Here is a 19,906-nt window from a genome sequence, read left to right as displayed (position 1 = left end):
CCTCTCCACATCCAGGCCCCACACAGCTTTCCATGGTTTACCCCAGACGCTTCACATGCCCTGATTCAATCCACTGACAGCACGTCAACCCCAGTATACCACATCAATCCAATTCACTCTATTCCTTGCCCGCCTTTCACCCTCCTGCATGTTCAGGCCCCGATCAAAATCTTTTTCACTCCATCTTTCCACCTCCAATTTGGTCTCCCACTTCTCCTCGTTCCCTCCACCTCCAACACATATATCCTCTTGGTCAATCTTTCCTCACACATTCTCTCCATGTGCCCAAACCACTTCAAAACACCCTCTTCTGCTCTCTCAACCACGCTCTTTTTATTTCCACACATCTCTCTTACCCTTACATTACTTACTCGATCAAACCACCTAACACCACACATTGCCCTCAAACATCTCATTTCCAGCACATCCACCCTCCTGCGCACAACTCTATCCATAGCCCACGCCTCGCAACCATACAACATTGTTGGAACCACTATTCCTTCAAACATACCCATTTTTGCTTTCCGAGATAATGTTCTCGACTTCCACACATTCTTCAAGGCTCCCAGGATTTTCGCCCCCTCCCCCACCCTATGATTCACTTCCGCTTCCATGGTTCCATCCACTGCCAGATATCTAAAACACTTTACTTCCTCCAGTTTTTCTCCATTCAAACTTACCTCCCAACTGACTTGACCCTCAACCCTACTGTACCTAATAACCTTGCTCTTATTCACATTTACTCTTTTCTTTCTTCTTTCACACACTTTACCAAACTCAGTCACCAGCTTCTGCAGTTTCTCACATGAATCAGCCACCAGCGCTGTATCATCGGCGAACAACAACTGACTCACTTCCCAAGCTCTCTCATCCACAACAGACTTCATTCTTGCCCCTCTTTCCAAAACTCTTGCATTCACCTCCCTAACAACCCCATCCATAAACAAATTAAACAACCATGGAGACATCACACACCCCTGCCACAAACCTACATTCACTGAGAACCAATCACTTTCCTCTCTTCCTACACGTGCACATGCCTTACATCCTCGATAAAAACTTTTCACTGCTTCTAACAACTTTCCTCCCACACCATATATTCTTAATACCTTCCACAGAGCATCTCTATCAACTCTATCATATGCCTTCTCCAGATCCATAAATGCTACATACAAATCCATTTGCTTTTCTAAGTATTTCTCACATACATTCTTCAAAGCAAACACCTGATCCACACATCCTCTACCACTTCTGAAACCACACTGCTCTTCCCCAATCTGATGCTCTGTACATGCCTTCACCCTCTCAATCAATACCCTCCCATATAATTTTCCAGGAATACTCAACAAACTTATACCTCTGTAATTTGAGCACTCACTCTCATCCCCTTTGCCTTTGTACAATGGCACTATGCACGCATTCCGCCAATCCTCAGGCACCTCACCATGAGTCATACATACATTAAATAACCTTACCAACCAGTCAACATACAGTCACCCCCTTTTTTAATAGATTCCACTGCAATACCATCCAAACCTGCTGCCTTGCCGGCTTTCATCTTCCACAAAGCTTTTACTACCTCTTCTCTGTTTACCAAATCATTTTCCTCAACCCTCTCACTTTGCACACCACCTCGACCAAGACACCCTATATCTGCCACTCTATCATCAAACACATTCAACAAACCTTCAAAATACTCACTCCACCTCCTTCTCACATCACCACTACTTGTTATCACCTCCCCATTAGCGCCCTTCACTGAAGTTCCCATTTGCTTCCTTGTCTTACGCACTTTATTTACCTCCTTCCAGAACATCTTTTTATTCTCCCTAAAATTTAATGATACTCTCTCACCCCAACTCTCATTTGCCCTCTTTTTCACCTCTTGCACCTTTCTCTTGACCTCCTGTCTCTTTCTTTTATACATCTCCCACTCAATTGCATTTTTTTCCTGCAAAAATCGTCCAAATGCCTCTCTCTTCTCTTTCACTAATAATCTTACTTCTTCATCCCACCACTCACTACCCTTTCTAATCAACCCACCTCCCACGCTTCTCATGCCACAAGCATTGTATGGGAGAGTACTGATTGAGAGGGTGAAGGTATATACAGAGCATCAGACTGGGGAGGAGCAGTGTGGTTTTCAGAAGTGGTAGAGGATGTATGAATCAAGTATCTGCTTTGAAGAATGAGTGTGAGAAATACTTAGAAAAACAGATGGATTTGTATGTAGCATTTATGGTTCTAGAGAAGGCTTATGATAGGGTTGACAGAGATATTTTGAGGAAGGTCTTAAGAGTATATGATGTGGGAGGCAGGCTGGTAGAAGCAGTGAAAAGGTTTTATCAAGGAAGTAAGGCATGTGTATGAGTAGGAAGAAAGAAGAGTGACTGGTTCCCAGTGAAGGTTGGTCTGTGGCAGGGATGTGTAATGTCTCCATGGTTGTCTAATTTGTTTATGGATGGAGTGGTTAGGGAGGTAAATGCAAGAATTTTGGAGAGGAGGGCGAGTATGCAGTCTGTTGGGATGAGAGATCCTGGGAAGTGAGTCAGTTGTTGTTCACTGACGATACAGCATTGGTGGCTGATTCATGCGAGAAACTGCAAAAATTGGTGACTGAGTTTGGGAAAGTGTGTGAAACGAAAAAGTTGGGAGCAAATGTGAATAAAAGCAAGGTTATTAGGTTCAGTAGGGACAAGTATGGCAGGGAGGTGATGGGATTGGATGAGGGCAGCAAGTATGAATATGGACATGTGTATATATGTATATATCTGTTTATGTATATGTGTGTGTATACTGAAATGTATATGTACATATATGTGCATGTATGGGCGTTTATGTATATATGTGTGTGTATATGAGTGGTTGGGCCATTCTTCATCCATTTCTTTGCGCTACCTCGCTGATGCAGGAAACAGCGATTAAGTATAATAATACAATATAATAATTTTTCTTTTCCTACTTGTTTGCCTTTTTCCACATAGTGAGTTAGCCAGGAACAGATCAAGAATGGCTTTATTTACCCACATCTACTCTCTAGCTGCCATGTATAATGTTCTGAAACTAGATTCCCCTATCACAGCGAAATTTTGCACAATTTTTCGTGGTTTGCCCTAACTGCTTCACATGGTACAGCCTGTGACAAAACACTCCTCCCTGTATACCATACTGCTCCAATTTGCTCTATCCCATGCACACCTCATACCATCTTTCATGTTCAGGCTGCCTTGCCAGCTTTCATCTTCTGCAAAGCTTTTACTACCTCTTCTCCCTAACCCTCTCATTTTGCATACCACCACCTGGACCAAAACATCCTATATCTGCCACTCTATCATCTAACACATTCAACAAACCTTCAAAATACTCACTCCATCTCCTCACAACCCCACTGTTTGTTATCACCTCTCCATTAGCCCCCTTCACTGATGTTCCCATTTGATCCTTCCAAAACATCTTTTTATTCTCCCTAAAATTTAATGATACTCTCTCACCCCAAATGTTCAAATGTATAGGTATGTATATGTGCGTGTGTGGATGTGTATGTATACACGTGTATGTGGGTGGGTTGGCTCACTCTTTTGTCTGTTTCCTTGTGCTACCTCTTTGTCTCTCTGTCAACCTCTCTTCACTCATTCTCGCCATATGTCTAAACCATTTCAGCATAACCTCTTCATCTCTCTCAACCACACTCTTTTTATTACCACATCTCTCTCTCTCAACCTTCTATTATTTACCCAGTCTAACCACCTCACTACATTTCATTTCCAACACCCCCATACTCCTCAGCACATCCTCATCTATAACCTATGCTTCTTGTCTATATAGCATTCTTGGAACCATTACAACTTCAAACATACCTATTTTTGCCCTCCCAGAGTTACCAACTTATGCAGTTTCTCAATTGAATAAGCCACTAAAGCTGGGTCATCAGCAAAAATTGACTCACTTCCCAGGCCCTTTCAACCCCTACAGACTTCATATTTGTCCCTCTCTCTAAGACACTTGCATTTACTTCCCCCACCATCAAATCCATAGAAAATTAAACAGCCATGGTGACATCACACACCCCTGCCAGTGAATGTTTCATTTGGAAACCTTCACTGCGCTCCCTTCCTACGCGTATACATATATATAACATCCGTTAAAAAACTTCTTACTACTTCTTACAACTTTTCTCCCACACCATAAATCCTTAAAACCTTCCAAATGCATATCTATTAACCCTCTGATATGCCATCTCCAAATCCACAATTGCCACACACAAATCCATCTTTTTCTCTAAGTATTTCTCACACACATTCTTTAAAGCAAACACCTGATCCACATATCCTCCACCATTTCAGAAATCACACAATTCTTCCCCACTCTGATGCTCTGTACAAGTCTTCATCCTCTCAATCATTACGCTCCCATAAAACTTTCTAGGTACACTCAACATACTTCTACATCTGTAATCTGAGTACTCACTTTTATCCCCCTTACAATGGCACAATTCACAAATTGCCAATTCTCAGGCACCTCATCATGATCCATACATACAGAGAAAATCTTAATGAACCAATCAACTAGACATTCAACCCCACTTTCTTAGAAATTTGACTGAAACACCGTACACTCCAGCCACCTTGCCACATTTCATCTTAGACAAGGCTTCCATTCCCTCCTCTTTCTTTACCAAATCACTTTAATTGACTCTCTCAAGTTGTATACCACCCTAACCCATACATCCTACAGCTGCCACCCTATTATTGAACACATTCAACAGTCTATCAAATCACTCACTCCATTTCCTCCTCACTTCATCAGTACCTATTGCTACTTCCACATTTGTCCTATTCAATGATGTTACCATTTGTTCTCTTATTTTTTGCAAACTATTAAGCTCCTTCCAAAACATCTCATTCTTCCTGAAGTTTACTAATACTCACTTATCCCAGCTCTCACTTACCCTCTTTATCAACCCCTCCACCTTCCTCTTTAACTTCTGCCACTTTCTCTTCTAATACACCTACTGATCATTTGCACTCCTTCCCTGTTCCTATCACCTATAAATCTCTCCTTTCTTCTTCACTAGCAACTTTACTTCATCATCCCACCACTCACTACCCTTTCTAATCTGCTAACCTCTCACCTTACACATCCAACACGTGCATCTTGCATATGCCAGCACTGCTTCCCTGAATACCTCCCATTCCTCACCCACTTGCCTAGTTTCATTTTCTCTCATTTTTGCCATTCTACACTCAGTCTCTCCTGATATTTCTTCACACAGGTCTCTTTTCCAAGCTCACTCAGTCTCACCACTCTTCTCTCACTAATACTGTTTCCTCTTTTCCAAAAACCTCCACAAATATTCACCCCACCCTCTACAAGGTAATGATCAGACATCCCACCACCTGCCTCTGTTAGCACATTCACATCCAAAAAAAAAAGTCTCTCTTTTGCATGTCTATCAATTGGTATATAATCCAATAAAGCCCAATGACCATCTTTCCTCCTAATATAGTTATACCTATGTACATCCCTCTTTTCATGCTAGGTATTTCCATTCACCAGTCCTTTTTTTGGCGAACAACTCAACAAGCTGTTAACCATTTCCAGTCATAACACTGACTACCCCACATCCTCCAATTATACCCTCTACCTCCCTACTGCCACACTACTCATCTTTGCATTTAATTACCTATCCCTAATACCCTGTCTCTTGCTTCAAAACTGCTGACGCACTTAATAAGCTGCTTCCAAAACACTTGCCTCTCATGATCTTTCTTCCCATGGACAGGTGCGTAAACTGATAATCATCCAACTCTTCAATCCATTTCCATTTTTACCAACATCAGTCTATAGCTCTTTTCCTTATTCTTTGCCACACACTCCTAGAACTCCTGCTTCAGCAGTAGTGCTACCCCTGACTTTCTTCCTACGACATTTCCAAACTATTCTCCTCCTTTACCCTTCAGCTCTGTGTCACTCATAGCCAGAACATCCAGGTTTCTTACCTCAAACATACTACCTAACTCTCCTTCCTTTTCACATTGGTCACATGAACACATACTTAGACACCCCAGCCTATGCCTTCGAGGATGAGCACTCACTGCTTGGCTCCTTTCATTCCATCTTTTAGAAACTGAAATACAAGAAAGGGTGGGGGAGAGGGGATATTTCTAGTCCCCCACTCACGTCCCTTATACAACACGAAGCAAATACAGAGGTAGAATTTCTCCCCTAATAATAATAACAATAATCTTCCAAAAGAAGGAACAGAGAAGAGAGTCAAGTGAGGATATTCCCTAAATGGCTGTCCTCTGTTCTTAATGCTGCCTTGCTAATGCAGGAAATGACAAACATGCATAATAAAAAAAAATAATAATAGGCTAGGATGAGCAAGTATCAGCAAACTTTTAGGAGAATAAGAAGGTTGTGGTTTTAGTGCAATGCACATGACAGCTGGAAAATGGATGTGAGCAAAGAGGGTAATTTGCTTTGTGTTTTGCTGGTGTTACCTTGCTAATATGGGTAACAGCTAATAAGTATGAAAAAAAATAATTACAAATAGCAAATGATATTTATGTAATCACATAATTTAGTATTTGCTCGATTCTGTAGAAAATACAAATATTAAAGACATATTCCCTATCCACAGAGATAAATATCTAAATTCTATATTCATTAAACCAATCGTACTACTTCTATATCACTAAAACAAATAGTACATTCATGTAATTCATGGCACAAAATACATTATGTTAAGGAGGAATGATTTAACAATACTGGTACAGGAAAGTTGAATGTAATAAGTGGTGCTGCAAAAACATAAAAATAACAGTTAGTACCCTTAAGGGTCTTAAGATAATAGATAATGGACTACAATAAATAAACGAAAAATGTCTTTCTACCTATGACAAGTCACTCCCATATTCACAGAAGAGTAGGCCATGCACAACTTTCATTACTGAGCCCATTTCAACAGAGAAAGCTTAATAATGAAACAAACATAAGTTAATCAAATAATGAAGAGCTTTCATTAATTTCCATGGGTTGAGTTTAGATGCACAATACTTCCTCACTATTCAGAATGCATCACTGACCCGCTGCTCCACAAGTGAGCTTACTATATATAAAGTTACCAAATTGTTAACATGCATATCTACACATATGCAATGGATTTCAAAAGGGAACCTTACCTATTAGCTGTTACAAAGTCCAAAAATGGAGCTGCTTGAGGTCCCTCTACAATTATCTTAGCAAAGGGTGTAAGGTCAACTATTCCAGCAGATGTCATTACCAAGTTGACCTCATTCTCTACATTACTGTGCCAATTAGTTCTGAAAAGATAATGTACATAGTATCTTTTATCTAATAAGGATACATATCCATCCAATTAGTTCTGAAAAGATAATGTACATAGTATCTTTCATCTAATAAGAATAAATATCTATCACATTTTAAAACAGTCTACATGCTGCACTTACAGTAAAAGAACATTGTACCTATTTATTATACTTGATCGCTGTTTCCTGCACCAATGAGATAGAGCCAGGAAACAGACGAAGAATGACCCATCCACTCATATACACATAAACCCACATATACTTAGATATACATACATATACATATCAACATATACACAAATACATACACATATTATCACCGTTATTATTATACTTTGTCGCTGTCTCCCATGTTAGCAAGGTAGTGCAAGGAAGCAGACGAAAGAATGGCCCAACCCACCCACATACACATGTGGGTCAGGTGTTTGCTTTGAAGAATGTATGTGAGAAATACTTAGAAAAGCAAATGGATTTGTATGTATAATTTATGGATCTGGAGAAGGCACATGATAGAGTTGATAGGGATGCTCTGTGGAAGGTATTAAGAATATATGTTGTGGGAGGCAAGTTGTTAGAAGCAGTGAAAAGTTTTTATCGAGGATGTAAGGCATGTGTACGTGTAGGAAGAGAGGAAAGGGATTGGTTCTCAGTGAATGTAGGTTTGCGGCAGGGGTGTGTGACGTCTCCATGGCTGTTTAATTTGTTTATGGATGGGGTTGTTAGAGAGGTGAATGCAAGAGTTTTGGAAAGAGGGGCAAATATGCAGTCTTTTGTGGATGAGAGAGCTTGGGAAGTGAGTCAGTTGTTGTTCGCTAATGATAAAGCACTGGTGGCTGATCTGTGTGAGAAACTGCAGAAGCTGGTGACTGAGTTTGGTAAAGTGTGTGAAAAAAGAAAGTTGAGAATAAATGTGAATAAGAGCAAGGTTATTAGATACAGTAGGGTTGAGGGTCGAGTCAATTGGGAGGTAAGTTTGAATGGATTTGTATGTATAATTTATGGATCTGGAGAATGAATATGATAGAGTTGATAGGGATGCTCTGTGGAAGGTATTAAGAATATATGCTGTGGGAGGCAAGTTGTTAGAAGCAGTGAAAAGTTTTTATCGAGGATGTAAGGCATGTGTACGTGTAGGAAGAGAGGAAAGAGATTGGTTCTCAGTGAATGTAGGTTTGCGGCAGGGGTGTGTGTCTCCATGGTTGTTTAATTTGTTTATGGATGGGGTTGTTAGGGAGGTGAATGCAAGAGTTTTGGAAAGAGGGGCAAATATGCAGTCTGTTGTGGATGAAAGAGCTTGGGAAGTGAGTCAGTTGTTGTTCGCTAATGATACAGCACTGGTGGCTGATCTGTGTGAGAAACTGCAGAAGCTGGTGACTGAGTTTGGTAAAGTGTGTGAAAAAAGAAAGTTGAGAGTAAATGTGAATAAGCGCAAGGTTATTAGATACAGTAGGGTCGAGGGTCAAGTAAATTGGGAGGTAAGTTTGAATGGAGAAAAACTGGAGGAAGTGAAGTGTTTTAGATATCTGGGAGTAAATTTGGCAGCAGATGGAACCATGGAAGCAGAAGTGAATCATAGGGTGGGGGAGGGGGCGAAAATTCTGGGAGCCTTGAAGAATGTGTGGAAGTCGAGAACATTATCTCGGAAAGCAAAAATGGGTATATTTGAAGGAATGGTGGTTCCAACAATGTTGTATGGTTGCGAGGCGTGGGCTATGGATAGAGTTGTGTGCAGGAGGGTGGATGTGCTGGAAATGAGATGTTTGAGGACAATATGTGGTGTGAGATGGTTTGATCGAGTAAGTAATAATAGGGCAAGAGAGATGTGTGGTAATAAAAAGAGTGTGGTTGAGAGAGCAGAAGAGGGTGTATTGAAATGGTTTGGTCACATGAAGAGAATGAGTGAGGAAAGTTTGACCAAGAGGATATATGTGTCAGAGGTGGAGGGAACGAGAAGTGGGAGACCAAATTGGAGGTGGAAAGATGGAGTAAGAAAGATTTTGAGTGATTGGGGCCTGAACATGCAGGAGGGTGAAAGGCGTGCAAGGAATAGAGTGAATTGGAGCGATGTTGTATACTGGGGTCGATGTGGTCAATGGATTGAACCAGGACATGTGAAGCATCTGGGGTAAACCATGGAAAGTTCTGTGGGGCCTGGATGTGGAAAGGGAGCTGTGGTTTCGGTGCATTATCACATGACAGCTAGAGACTGAGTGTGAACGAATGGGGCCTTTGTTGTCTGTTCCTTGCGCTACCTTGCACACATGAGGGGGGAGGGGGTTGTTATTTTGTGTATGGCGAGGTGGTGATGGGAATGAATAAAGGCAGACAGTATGAATTACATACATGTGTATATATGTATATGTCTGTGTGTGTATATATATGTATACGTTGAGATGTATAGGTATGTATATTTGCGTATGTGGACGTGTATGTATATACATGTGCATGTGGGTGGGTTGGGCCATTCTTTCGTCTGTTTCCTTGCCCTACCTCGCTAACGCGGGAGACAGCGACAAAGCAAAATAAATAATAAATATAAATCTCAAAGTTGCTTTTCAAGCTTAAAGACTGGGTTAAGCAGCCAGTGCAATTGTAATTATCTGTGAAGCAGATCTCAAGGTTTGGTGAACACAAGTACGACAAGCATCACCTGTCCAGGATACATTGAACAAAAAGTTAAAAAAAATCAGCAAGATTGATGTTATGTTGCTGATGTTAAAGGGGATTCTAATAAGACATTACTCATAAGGTAACTTGCTTTCATCATTTCAAAATTAAAAACTATCAAACCACACTATCATATGCAGTCAACAATATATCACAATGTAATGAACTCAAAGAAAATCATTCTTCACCTTTTAAAGCTGGGACAATATTCTGGTTCTTCTCCTGGGGTAGTGAACCATGCAGGTTGCTCCCATCCACTGTGGATCTGCATGCAAGCACCACGACTCACCAAAATATCATGGGCACCTGACACTCTCTTTGTGGGCCTACCTGTGATGTTCAAATTATTGTGAACATTAGCAACATGTGGATGAATATTCATTCTCATTCTCATCTTTATTATAAACAATGACTTCTTATGACAATGAAGGAAAAAAATTAAATTACCTATAAATCATAATGAAAAATCTAAATACCTTAAGAAAATCAGCATTTCAACAAAATCAAAATCTTTACATTTCATACAACTTAGTAACTATCTATATATACAGTAAAAATGCATTCTACATATATTTTTCACATATTCTGGCCATTGAAATTATGGTAGTTGAAGAAAAATATGCAATGCCATATGTATAACTCTTTTGTAATGTAATAGACTATTCATTCTCATTCTTATCTTTATTATAAACAATGACTTCTTATGACAATGAAGGAAAAAAATCAAATTACCTATAAATCATAATGAAAAATCTAAATACCTTAAGAAAATCAGCATTTCAACAAAATCAAAATCTTTACATTTCATACAACTTAGTAACTATCTATATATACAGTAAAAATGCATTCTACATATATTTTTCACATATTCTGGCCACTGAAATTGTGGTAGTTGAAGAAAAATATGCAATGTCATATGTATAACTCTTTTGTAATGTAATAGATTATTTTACCCCCCCCCCCCACCATACAAAAACTGCATTCTTTTTACTTATGAAAAAGTGTACAAAACAATTAAAGAAAAATATTAAGAATTAAGACTTAACTATTACTAATTTATGAGTAAATATCATCAACTGGATGAGCCATTCACTTGTATGTCATATGTTTATTTCATTTAAATGATTATATGCAGGAAAAGTATGAAAACCACTGTTCATTTATTTTCTGAAGAATTAAAGAGCTAACCATTTGTAGTTTATGAAAGACATTCACTGGATTACCCAGTTCAAAGTAATGGTTGCAGTGGGTGCTACAGATGGTGTTGGGCACTACAGACATCGAAATTCCCAGGGAAAAGTGCACAACTGCCACTTCTGGTCACTAGTGGATTAATGGGCAACCAGACATCTCTAATGACCCATCCTTTGTTTGGGTTGCTACCTAAAGCCAGTGAACAAAGCCTACAATGTTGGTGGAATTTAATTTGTAACAGGAAATTACAGGTACAGACTGATATCAGCAATTCCCTGACATATAAGCAGAGTGATGCTATTAGCACTAACTATAGCCCATGACCCTTCATGCCCATGATGCAACTACCATCAAGAAGACTCTGGCACTTAATGCATAACAATTTTGACCTGTAACTCTAACTGGTGGATGGGAACAGCTTTGTGATTGCTACAGGAGCCTTATAAGGATAGAAAAGACTCATGAGACAGGAAGTTATGTTAAAAGGCATATATAGAAGTGGTAGAGGATGTGTGGATCAGGTGTTTGCTTTGAAGAATGTGTGAGAGAAATACCTAGAAAAACAGGTGGATTTGAATGTAGCATTCATGGATCTGGAGAAGGCATATGATAGGGTTGATAGAGATGCTTTGTCAAAGGTATTAAGAGTATATGGTGTGGGAGGAAAGCTGCCAGAAGTAGTGAAAAGTTTTTATCAAGGGTGTAAGGCATGTGTATGAGAAGGAAGAGAGGAAAGTGATTGGTTCCCATCAAAGGTCAGTCTGTGGCAGGGGTGTGTGATGTTCCCATGGCTATTTAACTTGTTTATGGATGAGGTGGTTAGGGAGGTAAATGCAGGAGTTTTGGAGAGAGGGGTGAGTATGCAGTCTGTTAGGGATGAGAGGGCCTTGGAAGTGAGTATGTTGTTCGTCAATGATACAGTGCTCTGGTGGCTGATTCAAGTGAAAAACTGTAGAAGTTTGTGAATAAGTTTGGAAGAGTGTGTGAGAGGAGAAAGTTGAGAGTAAATGTGAATAAGAGCAAGGTTATTAGATTCAGTAAGGTTGAGGAATAAGTTAATTGGGACATAAGTTTGAATGGAAAAAAATGGAGGAAGTGAAGTGTTTTAGATATCTGGGAGCGGACTTAGCAGAGAATGAAACTATGGAAGTGGAAGCGAGTCACAGGGTGGGGGAGGGGGTGCAGGTTCTGGGAGCAATGAAGGATGTGTGGAAGGTGAGAATGTTATCTCGAAGAGCATACATGGGTATGTTTGATGAATAGTAGTTCCAGCAATATCACATGGTTACGAGGCATGGGCTGTAGATAGGGTTGTACAGAGGAAGGTGGATGTGTTGGAAATGAAATGTTTGAGAACAATATGTGGTGTGAGGTGGTTTGATCAAGTAAGTAATGAAAGGGCAAGGGAGATGTGTGGAAATAAAAAGAGTGTGATTCAGAGAGCAGAGGAGGGTGTGCTGAAATGGTCTGGACATATAGAGAGAATGAGTTAGGAAAGATTAACAAAGACGATATATGTGTCAGAGGTAGAGGAAACCAGGAGAAGTGGGAGACTAAATTGGAGGGGGAAGGATGGATTGAAAAATTTTTGAGTGATTGGGGCCTGAACATACAGGTGGGTGAGAGGCATGCAAGGAACAGAGTGAATTGGATGTGGATAGGGAGCTGTGGTTTTGGTGCATTACACATGACAGCTATAGATTGAGCGTGAATGAACGTCGCCTTTTTATCTGTTTTTCTGGTGCTACCTTGCTGATGTGGGGGGTGGCGATGCTGTTTCCTGTGGGCAGGGTAGTAACAGGAATGGATGAAGGCAAGCAAGTATGAGTATGTATATGTGTATATATGTATATGTATATGTATATGTGTGCGTATGTTCTTTTCAGAAAAGAAGAGTGAATGTTGGGGTGAAGAGGGTGGTGAGAGTAAGTGAGCTTGAGAAGGAGACCTGTGTGAGGAAGTACCAGGAGAGACTGAGTACAGAATGGAAAAAGGTGAGAACAATGGAAGCAAGGGGAGTGGGGGAGGAATGGGATGTATTTAGGGAATCAGTGATGGATTGCGCAAAAGATGCTTGTGGCATGAGAAGAGTGGGAGGTGGGTTGATTAGAAAGGGTGGTGAGTGGTGGGATGAAGAAGTAAGAGTATTGGTGAAAGAGAAGAGAGAGGCATTTGGACGATTTTTGCAGGGAAAAAATGCAATTGAGTGGGAGATGTATAAAAGAAAGAGACAGGAGGTCAAGAGAAAGGTGCAAGAGGTGAAAAAAAGGGCAAATGAGAGTTGGGGTGAGAGAGTATCATTAAATTTTAGGGAGAATAAAAAGATGTTCTGGAAGGAGGTAAATAAAGTGCGTAAGACAAGGGAGCAAATGGGAACTTCAGTGAAGGGCGCAAATGGGGAGGTGATAACAAGTAGTGGTGATGTGAGAAGGAGATGGAGTGAGTATTTTGAAGGTTTGTTGAATGTGTTTGATGATAGAGTGGCAGATATAGGGTGTTTTGGTCGAGGTGGTGTGCAAAGTGAGAGGGTTAGGGAAAATGATTTGGTAAACAGAGGAGAGGTAGTGAAAGCTTTGCGGAAGATGAAAGCCGGCAAGGCAGCAGGTTTGGATGGTATTGCAGTGGAATTTATTAAAAAAGGGGGTGACTGTATTGTTGACTGGTTGGTAAGGTTATTTAATGTATGTATGACTCATGGTGAGGTGCCTGAGGATTGGCGGAATGCGTGCATAGTGCCATTGTACAAAGGCAAAGGGGATAAGAGTGAGTGCTCAAATTACAGAGGTATAAGTTTGTTGAGTATTCCTGGTAAATTATATGGGAGGGTATTGATTGAGAGGGTGAAGGCATGTACAGAGCATCAGATTGGGGAAGAGCAGTGTGGTTTCAGAAGTGGTAGAGGATGTGTGGATCAGGTGTTTGCTTTGAAGAATGTATGTGAGAAATGCTTAGAAAAGCAAATGGATTTGTATGTAGCATTTATGGATCTGGAGAAGGCATATGATAGAGTTGATAGAGATGCTCTGTGGAAGGTATTAAGAATATATGGTGTGGGAGGCAAGTTGTTAGAAGCAGTGAAAAGTTTTTATCGAGGATGTAAGGCATGTGTACGTGTAGGAAGAGAGGAAAGTGATTGGTTCTCAGTGAATGTAGGTTTGCGGCAGGGGTGTGTGATGTCTCCATGGTTGTTTAATTTGTTTATGGATGGGGTTGTTAGGGAGGTAAATGCAAGAGTTTTGGAAAGAGGGGCAAGAATGAAGTCTGTTGGGGATGAGAGAGCTTGGGAAGTGAGTCAGTTGTTGTTCGCTGATGATACAGCGCTGGTGGCTGATTCATGTGAGAAACTGCAGAAGCTGGTGACTGAGTTTGGTAAAGTGTGTGGAAGAAGAAAGTTAAGAGTAAATGTGAATAAGAGCAAGGTTATTAGGTACAGTAGGGTTGAGGGTCAAGTCAATTGGGAGGTGAGTTTGAATGGAGAAAAACTGGAGGAAGTGAAGTGTTTTAGATATCTGGGAGTGGATCTGGCAGTGGATGGAACCATGGAAGCGGAAGTGGATCATAGGGTGGGGGAGGGGGCGAAAATTCTGGGGGCCTTGAAGAATGTGTGGAAGTCGAGAACATTATCTCGGAAAGCAAAAATGGGTATGTTTGAAGGAATAGTGGTTCCAACAATGTTGTATGGTTGCGAGGCGTGGGCTATGGATAGAGTTGTGTGCAGGAGGATGGATGTGCTGGAAATGAGATGTTTGAGGACAATGTGTGGTGTGAGGTGGTTTGATCGAGTGAGTAACGTAAGGGTAAGAGAGATGTGTGGAAATAAAAAGAGCGTGGTTGAGAGAGCAGAAGAGGGTGTTTTGAAGTGGTTTGGGCACATGGAGAGAATGAGTGAGGAAAGATTGACCAAGAGGATATATGTGTCGGAGGTGGAGGGAACGAGGAGAAGAGGGAGACCAAATTGGAGGTGGAAAGATGGAGTGAAAAAGATTTTGTGTGATCGGGGCCTGAACATGCAGGAGGGTGAAAGGAGGGCAAGGAATAGAGTGAATTGGAGCGATGTGGTATACCGGGGTTGACGTGCTGTCAGTGGATTGAATCAAGGCATGTGAAGCGTCTGGGGTAAACCATGGAAAGCTGTGTAGGTATGTATATTTGCGTGTGTGGACGTATGTATATACATGTGTATGGGGGGGGGGGGGTTGGGCCATTTCTTTCGTCTGTTTCCTTGCGCTACCTCGCAAACGCGGGAGACAGCGACAAAGTATAAAAAAAAAAAAAATGTATATGTATGTATATGCAGAATGTATATGTGTGTATATGGGCATTTATGTATAAATATGTGTATATGAGCGGATGGGTCATTTTTTGTCTTTTTCCTGGTGCTATCTCACTGATGCAGGAAATAGTGATTATGTATAATAAACACAATATATAGTAATTGGTACAGCAGTTGAATTTATTAAGAAAAGGGATGGCTGTGATGTTGATCAGTGGTAAGGATATTCACTATATGCATTGATCATGGTGAAGTGCCTGAGGATTGTGGAATGCATACTGTACAAAGGCAAAGAGGATACAGGTGAGTGTTCAAAGTACAGAGGCACAAGTTTGTGAAGTATAACTTAAATTTAATGGGAGGGTATTGATTGGGATGATGAAGGGATGTACAGAGCATCAGATCAGGAGGAGCAGTCTGGCTTCAGAAGTGGTATAGAATGTGTGGATCAGGTGTTTGCTTTGAAGAATGTGTGTGAAAAATACTTAGAATAACAGATGGACTTGTATGTGGCATTTATGAAGCTGAGGAAGGTATATCATAGGGCTGATATAGATGCTTTGTGGAAGGTCTTAAGAATATATAGTGTGGGAGGTAAGCTGCTAGAGGCAGAGAAGTGTTTCTCAAGGGTGTGAGGGGTGTGTCTGAGTATGAGGAGAGGAAAGTGAATGGTTCCCAGTGAAGGTCAGTCGGTGGCAAGGGTGTGTGATGTCACCATGGATGCTTAATTTGTTTGTGGATGGGGTGGTGAGGGATGTAAATGCAAGAGTCTTGTAGAGAAGGGTCAATATGCAGTCTATTGGGGATGCGAGGGCCTGAGAAGTGAGTCAGTAGTTGTTCGCCAATGATACAGCATTGGTGGTTGATTCGAGTGAGAAACAGCAAAAGTTGGTGACTGAGTTTGGAAGAGTGTGTGACAGGAGAAAGTTTAGGGTAAATGTGAATGAAAGCAATGTTATTAGGTTCAGCAGGGTTAAGGGACTTGATTGTAAGTTTGAACAGAGAAAAACTGGAGGAAGTGAAGTGTTTTAGATATCTGGGAGTGGACTTAGCAGCCAATGGAACCATGGAAGAGTAATGAGTCATAGGTGGGGGAGGGGCCAAGGTTCTGGGAGTGATGAAAAATGTGTGGAAAGAGAGAACGTTATCTCAGAGAGCAAACACAGGCATGTTTGAAGGAATAGTAGTTCCAACAATATCATATGGTTGTGAGGCATAGGCAGAGGAGGGTGGATGTGTTGGAAATGAAATGTTTAAGGACAATATGTGGCATGGGGTGGTTTGTGTTTAAGGACAATATGTGGCATGGGGTGGTTTGATCAAATAAGTAATGAAAGGGTAAGAGAAATGTAAGGAAATAAGAAGAGTGTGGTTGAGAGAGCAGAAAAGTGTGTTTTGAAAGGGTTTGTACATATGGAGAGAATGAGCAAGGAGAGGTTGACAAAGAAGATACACATCAAAAGTGGAGGGAACAAGGAGAACTGGGAGACCAAAGTGGAGACGTAAAGATGGAGTGAAAAAGATTTTGAGCGATCAAGGCCTGAACATCCAGGAGGGTGAAAGGTGTGCATGGAATAGAGTAAATTGGAACAATGTGCCATCAATGGAGTGAACCAGGGCATTGAAGCACCCGGGGAAAACCATGGAAAGGACTGTGGGGCGTGAATGTGGAAAGGGAGCTTTGATTTTGGTGCATTACACATGACAGCTCATCTATGGATGTGAGCGAATGTGACCTACCTTCATCTGTTTCCTGGTGCTACCTCTCTGAAGGAGAGGGTGGTGATGCTGTTTCCCATGGGGTAGGAGGGCACCAGGAAGGCAATCAGGTATGAATATGTTCAGTTTATATACAAAGAAAAGGTGGAACTAAGATGCTGTTGGTAAAACAAAGGCATCCTAATGTCTTGGCTCTGCTTCTTATTTGTATATAAAATGGCTGTTCTAAGTCTTTTATCTCATCCTTGTATCTCCAGTGACGGTGTTATCATTACAAGAAAGTGCACCAGGGAACTTAACATATTTCACTTTCGTTTTTATCAGCAGATGTATGTGTATGTGTATGAATTTGTATATGTATGTATGTACATGTACGTGCATATATGTATACATATGTGCAAGTGAGCAAATGTGTCTGTCTTCGCCTGTTTCCTGGAGCTACCATGCTAACACAGGAAATAATGATCAAGTATGAAAAACGAATATATGTACGTGTGTGCATATAAGTACTTATATGTGTATATGTGTGGAAGTGCCTTCTTTGTCTGTTTCTTGGCACTACCTCCCTAACGCTGGAAACAGCGATCAAGTATGAAAAAAATATATCTGTGTATATTTACTGCAGTAGGTTACAGTGATGTATGTGATCTAGTATCTCCTGATAACCATGAGGAAATTGAGACATGTCTCAATCGCACTTTTGTGTGATTATTACATCATGAGGGGAGAAACAAAGAATATATTAATCATCTTTCCACCTCCATTTTGGTCTCCCACTTCTCATGCTTCTCTATATCCTTTGCTCTCACCTTTTTCCATTCTGCACTCAGTATAAGGGGAGTAGGGGAGGAATGGGATGTACTTAGGGAAGCAGTGATGGCTTGTGCAAAAGATGCTTGTGGCATGAGAAAGGTGGGAGGAGGGCAGATTAGAAAGGGTAATGAGTGGTGAGATGAAGAAGTAAGATTGTTCGTGAAAGAGAGGCATTTGGATGATTTTTGCGGGGAAGTAGTGCGAATGACTGAGGGATGTATAAAAGAAAGAGGAACGAGGTAAAGAGAAAGGTTCAAGAGGTGAAAAAGAGGGCAAGTGAGAGTTGGGGTAAGAGAGTACCATTAAATTCTAGGGAGAAAAAAAGATGTTTTGGAAGGAGGTAAATAAAGTGCATGAGACAAGAGAACAAATGGGAATATCGGTGAAGGGTACAAATGGGGAGGTAATAACAAGCAGTGGTGAAGTGAGGAGATGGAGTGAGTATTTTGAAGGTTTGTTGAATGTGCTTGATGACAGAGTGGCAGATATAGGGTGTTTTGGACAAGGTGGTGTGTGAAGTGAGAGGGTTAGGGAGAATGATTGGTAAACAAAGAAGAGATAGTGAAAGCTTTGCAGAAGATGAAAGCAGGCAAGGCGGCAGGTTTGGATGGTACTGCAGTGAAATTTATTAAAAAAGGGGGTAACTGTGTTGTTGACTGGTTGGTAAGGATATTCAATGCATGTATGGTTCATGGTGAAGTGCCTGAGGATTGGCAGAATACATGCATAGTGCCACTGTACAAAGGCAAAGGGGATAAGAGTGAGAGTTCAAATTACAGAGGTGAGTTTGAATGGAGAAAAACTGGAGGAAGTAAAGTGTTTTAGATATCTGGGAGTGGATCTGGCAGCAGATGGAACCATGGAAGCGGAAGTGGATCATAGGATGGGGGAGGGGGCGAAAATTCTGGGAGCCTTGAAGAATGTGTGGAAGTCGAGAACATTATCTCGGAAAGCAAAAATGAGTATGTTTGAAGGAATAGTGGTTCCAACAATGTTGTATGGTTGCGAGGCGTGGGCTATGGATAGAGTGGTGCGCAGGAGGATGGATGTGCTGGAAATGAGATGTTTGAGGACAATGTGTGGTGTGAGGTGGTTTGATTGAGTAAGTAACGTAAGGGTAAGAGAGATGTGTGGAAATAAAAAGAGCGTGGTTGAGAGAGCAGAAGAGGGTGTTTTGAAATGGTTTGGGCACATGGAGAGAATGAGTGAGGAAAGATTGACCAAGAGGATATATGTGTCGGAGGTGGAGGGAACGAGGAGAAGAGGGAGACCAAATTGGAGGTGGAAAGATGGAGTGAAAAAGATTTTGTGTGATCGGGGCCTGAACATGCAGGAGGGTGAAAGGAGGGCAAGGAATAGAGTGAATTGGAGCGATGTGGTATACCGGGGTTGACGTGCTGTCAGTGGATTGAATCAGGGCATGTGAAGCATCTGGGGTAAACCATGGAAAGCTGTGTAGGTATGTATATTTGCGTGTGTGGACGTATGTACATACATGTGTATGGGGGTGGGTTGGGCCATTTCTTTCATCTGTTTCCTTGCGCTACCTCGCAAACGCGGGAGACAGCGACAAAAAAAAAAAAAAAAAAAAAAAAAAAAGTTTGTTGAGTATTCCTGGGAAATTATATGGTCAGGTATTGATTGAGAGGGTAAAGGTATGTACAGAGCATCAGATTGGGAGAAGCAGTGTCGTTTCAGAAGTGGTAGAAGATGTGTGGATCAGGTGTTTGCTTTGAAGAATGTATGTGAGAAATACTTAGAAAAACAAATGGATTTGTATGTAGCATTCATGGATCTGGAGAAGGCATATGATAGAGTTGATAGAGATGCTCTGTGGAAGGTATTAAGAGTATATGGTGTGGGAGGTAAGTTGCTAGAAGCAGTGAAAAGTTTTTATCGAGGATGTAAG

The 19,906-nt window shown here is 41.0% G+C and overlaps 1 protein-coding gene across 1 annotated transcript in view; it reads right to left on the bottom strand.

Moving 5' to 3' along the window:
- The window catches only part of LOC139749754 (dimethylglycine dehydrogenase, mitochondrial-like), a 155,539-nt gene that overhangs the window by 49,793 nt on the left and 85,840 nt on the right, over positions 1-19,906 (bottom strand). Inside the window, exons 11-12 of the mRNA XM_071663962.1 lie at positions 10,187-10,328; positions 7,185-7,325 (exon numbers count right to left, since the gene is read on the bottom strand). Of these exons, the coding sequence (XP_071520063.1) occupies positions 7,185-7,325; positions 10,187-10,328 (283 nt within the window). The remainder of the gene's footprint in view (positions 1-7,184; positions 7,326-10,186; positions 10,329-19,906) is intronic.

Source organism: Panulirus ornatus, chromosome 8 (assembly GCF_036320965.1).
Source record: "Panulirus ornatus isolate Po-2019 chromosome 8, ASM3632096v1, whole genome shotgun sequence".
In the NCBI taxonomy this organism is placed as follows: Eukaryota; Metazoa; Arthropoda; class Malacostraca; order Decapoda; family Palinuridae; genus Panulirus; species Panulirus ornatus.
The sequence above is the reverse complement of the archived record's forward strand: the minus strand, read 5'-3'. Positions and strand labels throughout refer to the sequence as shown.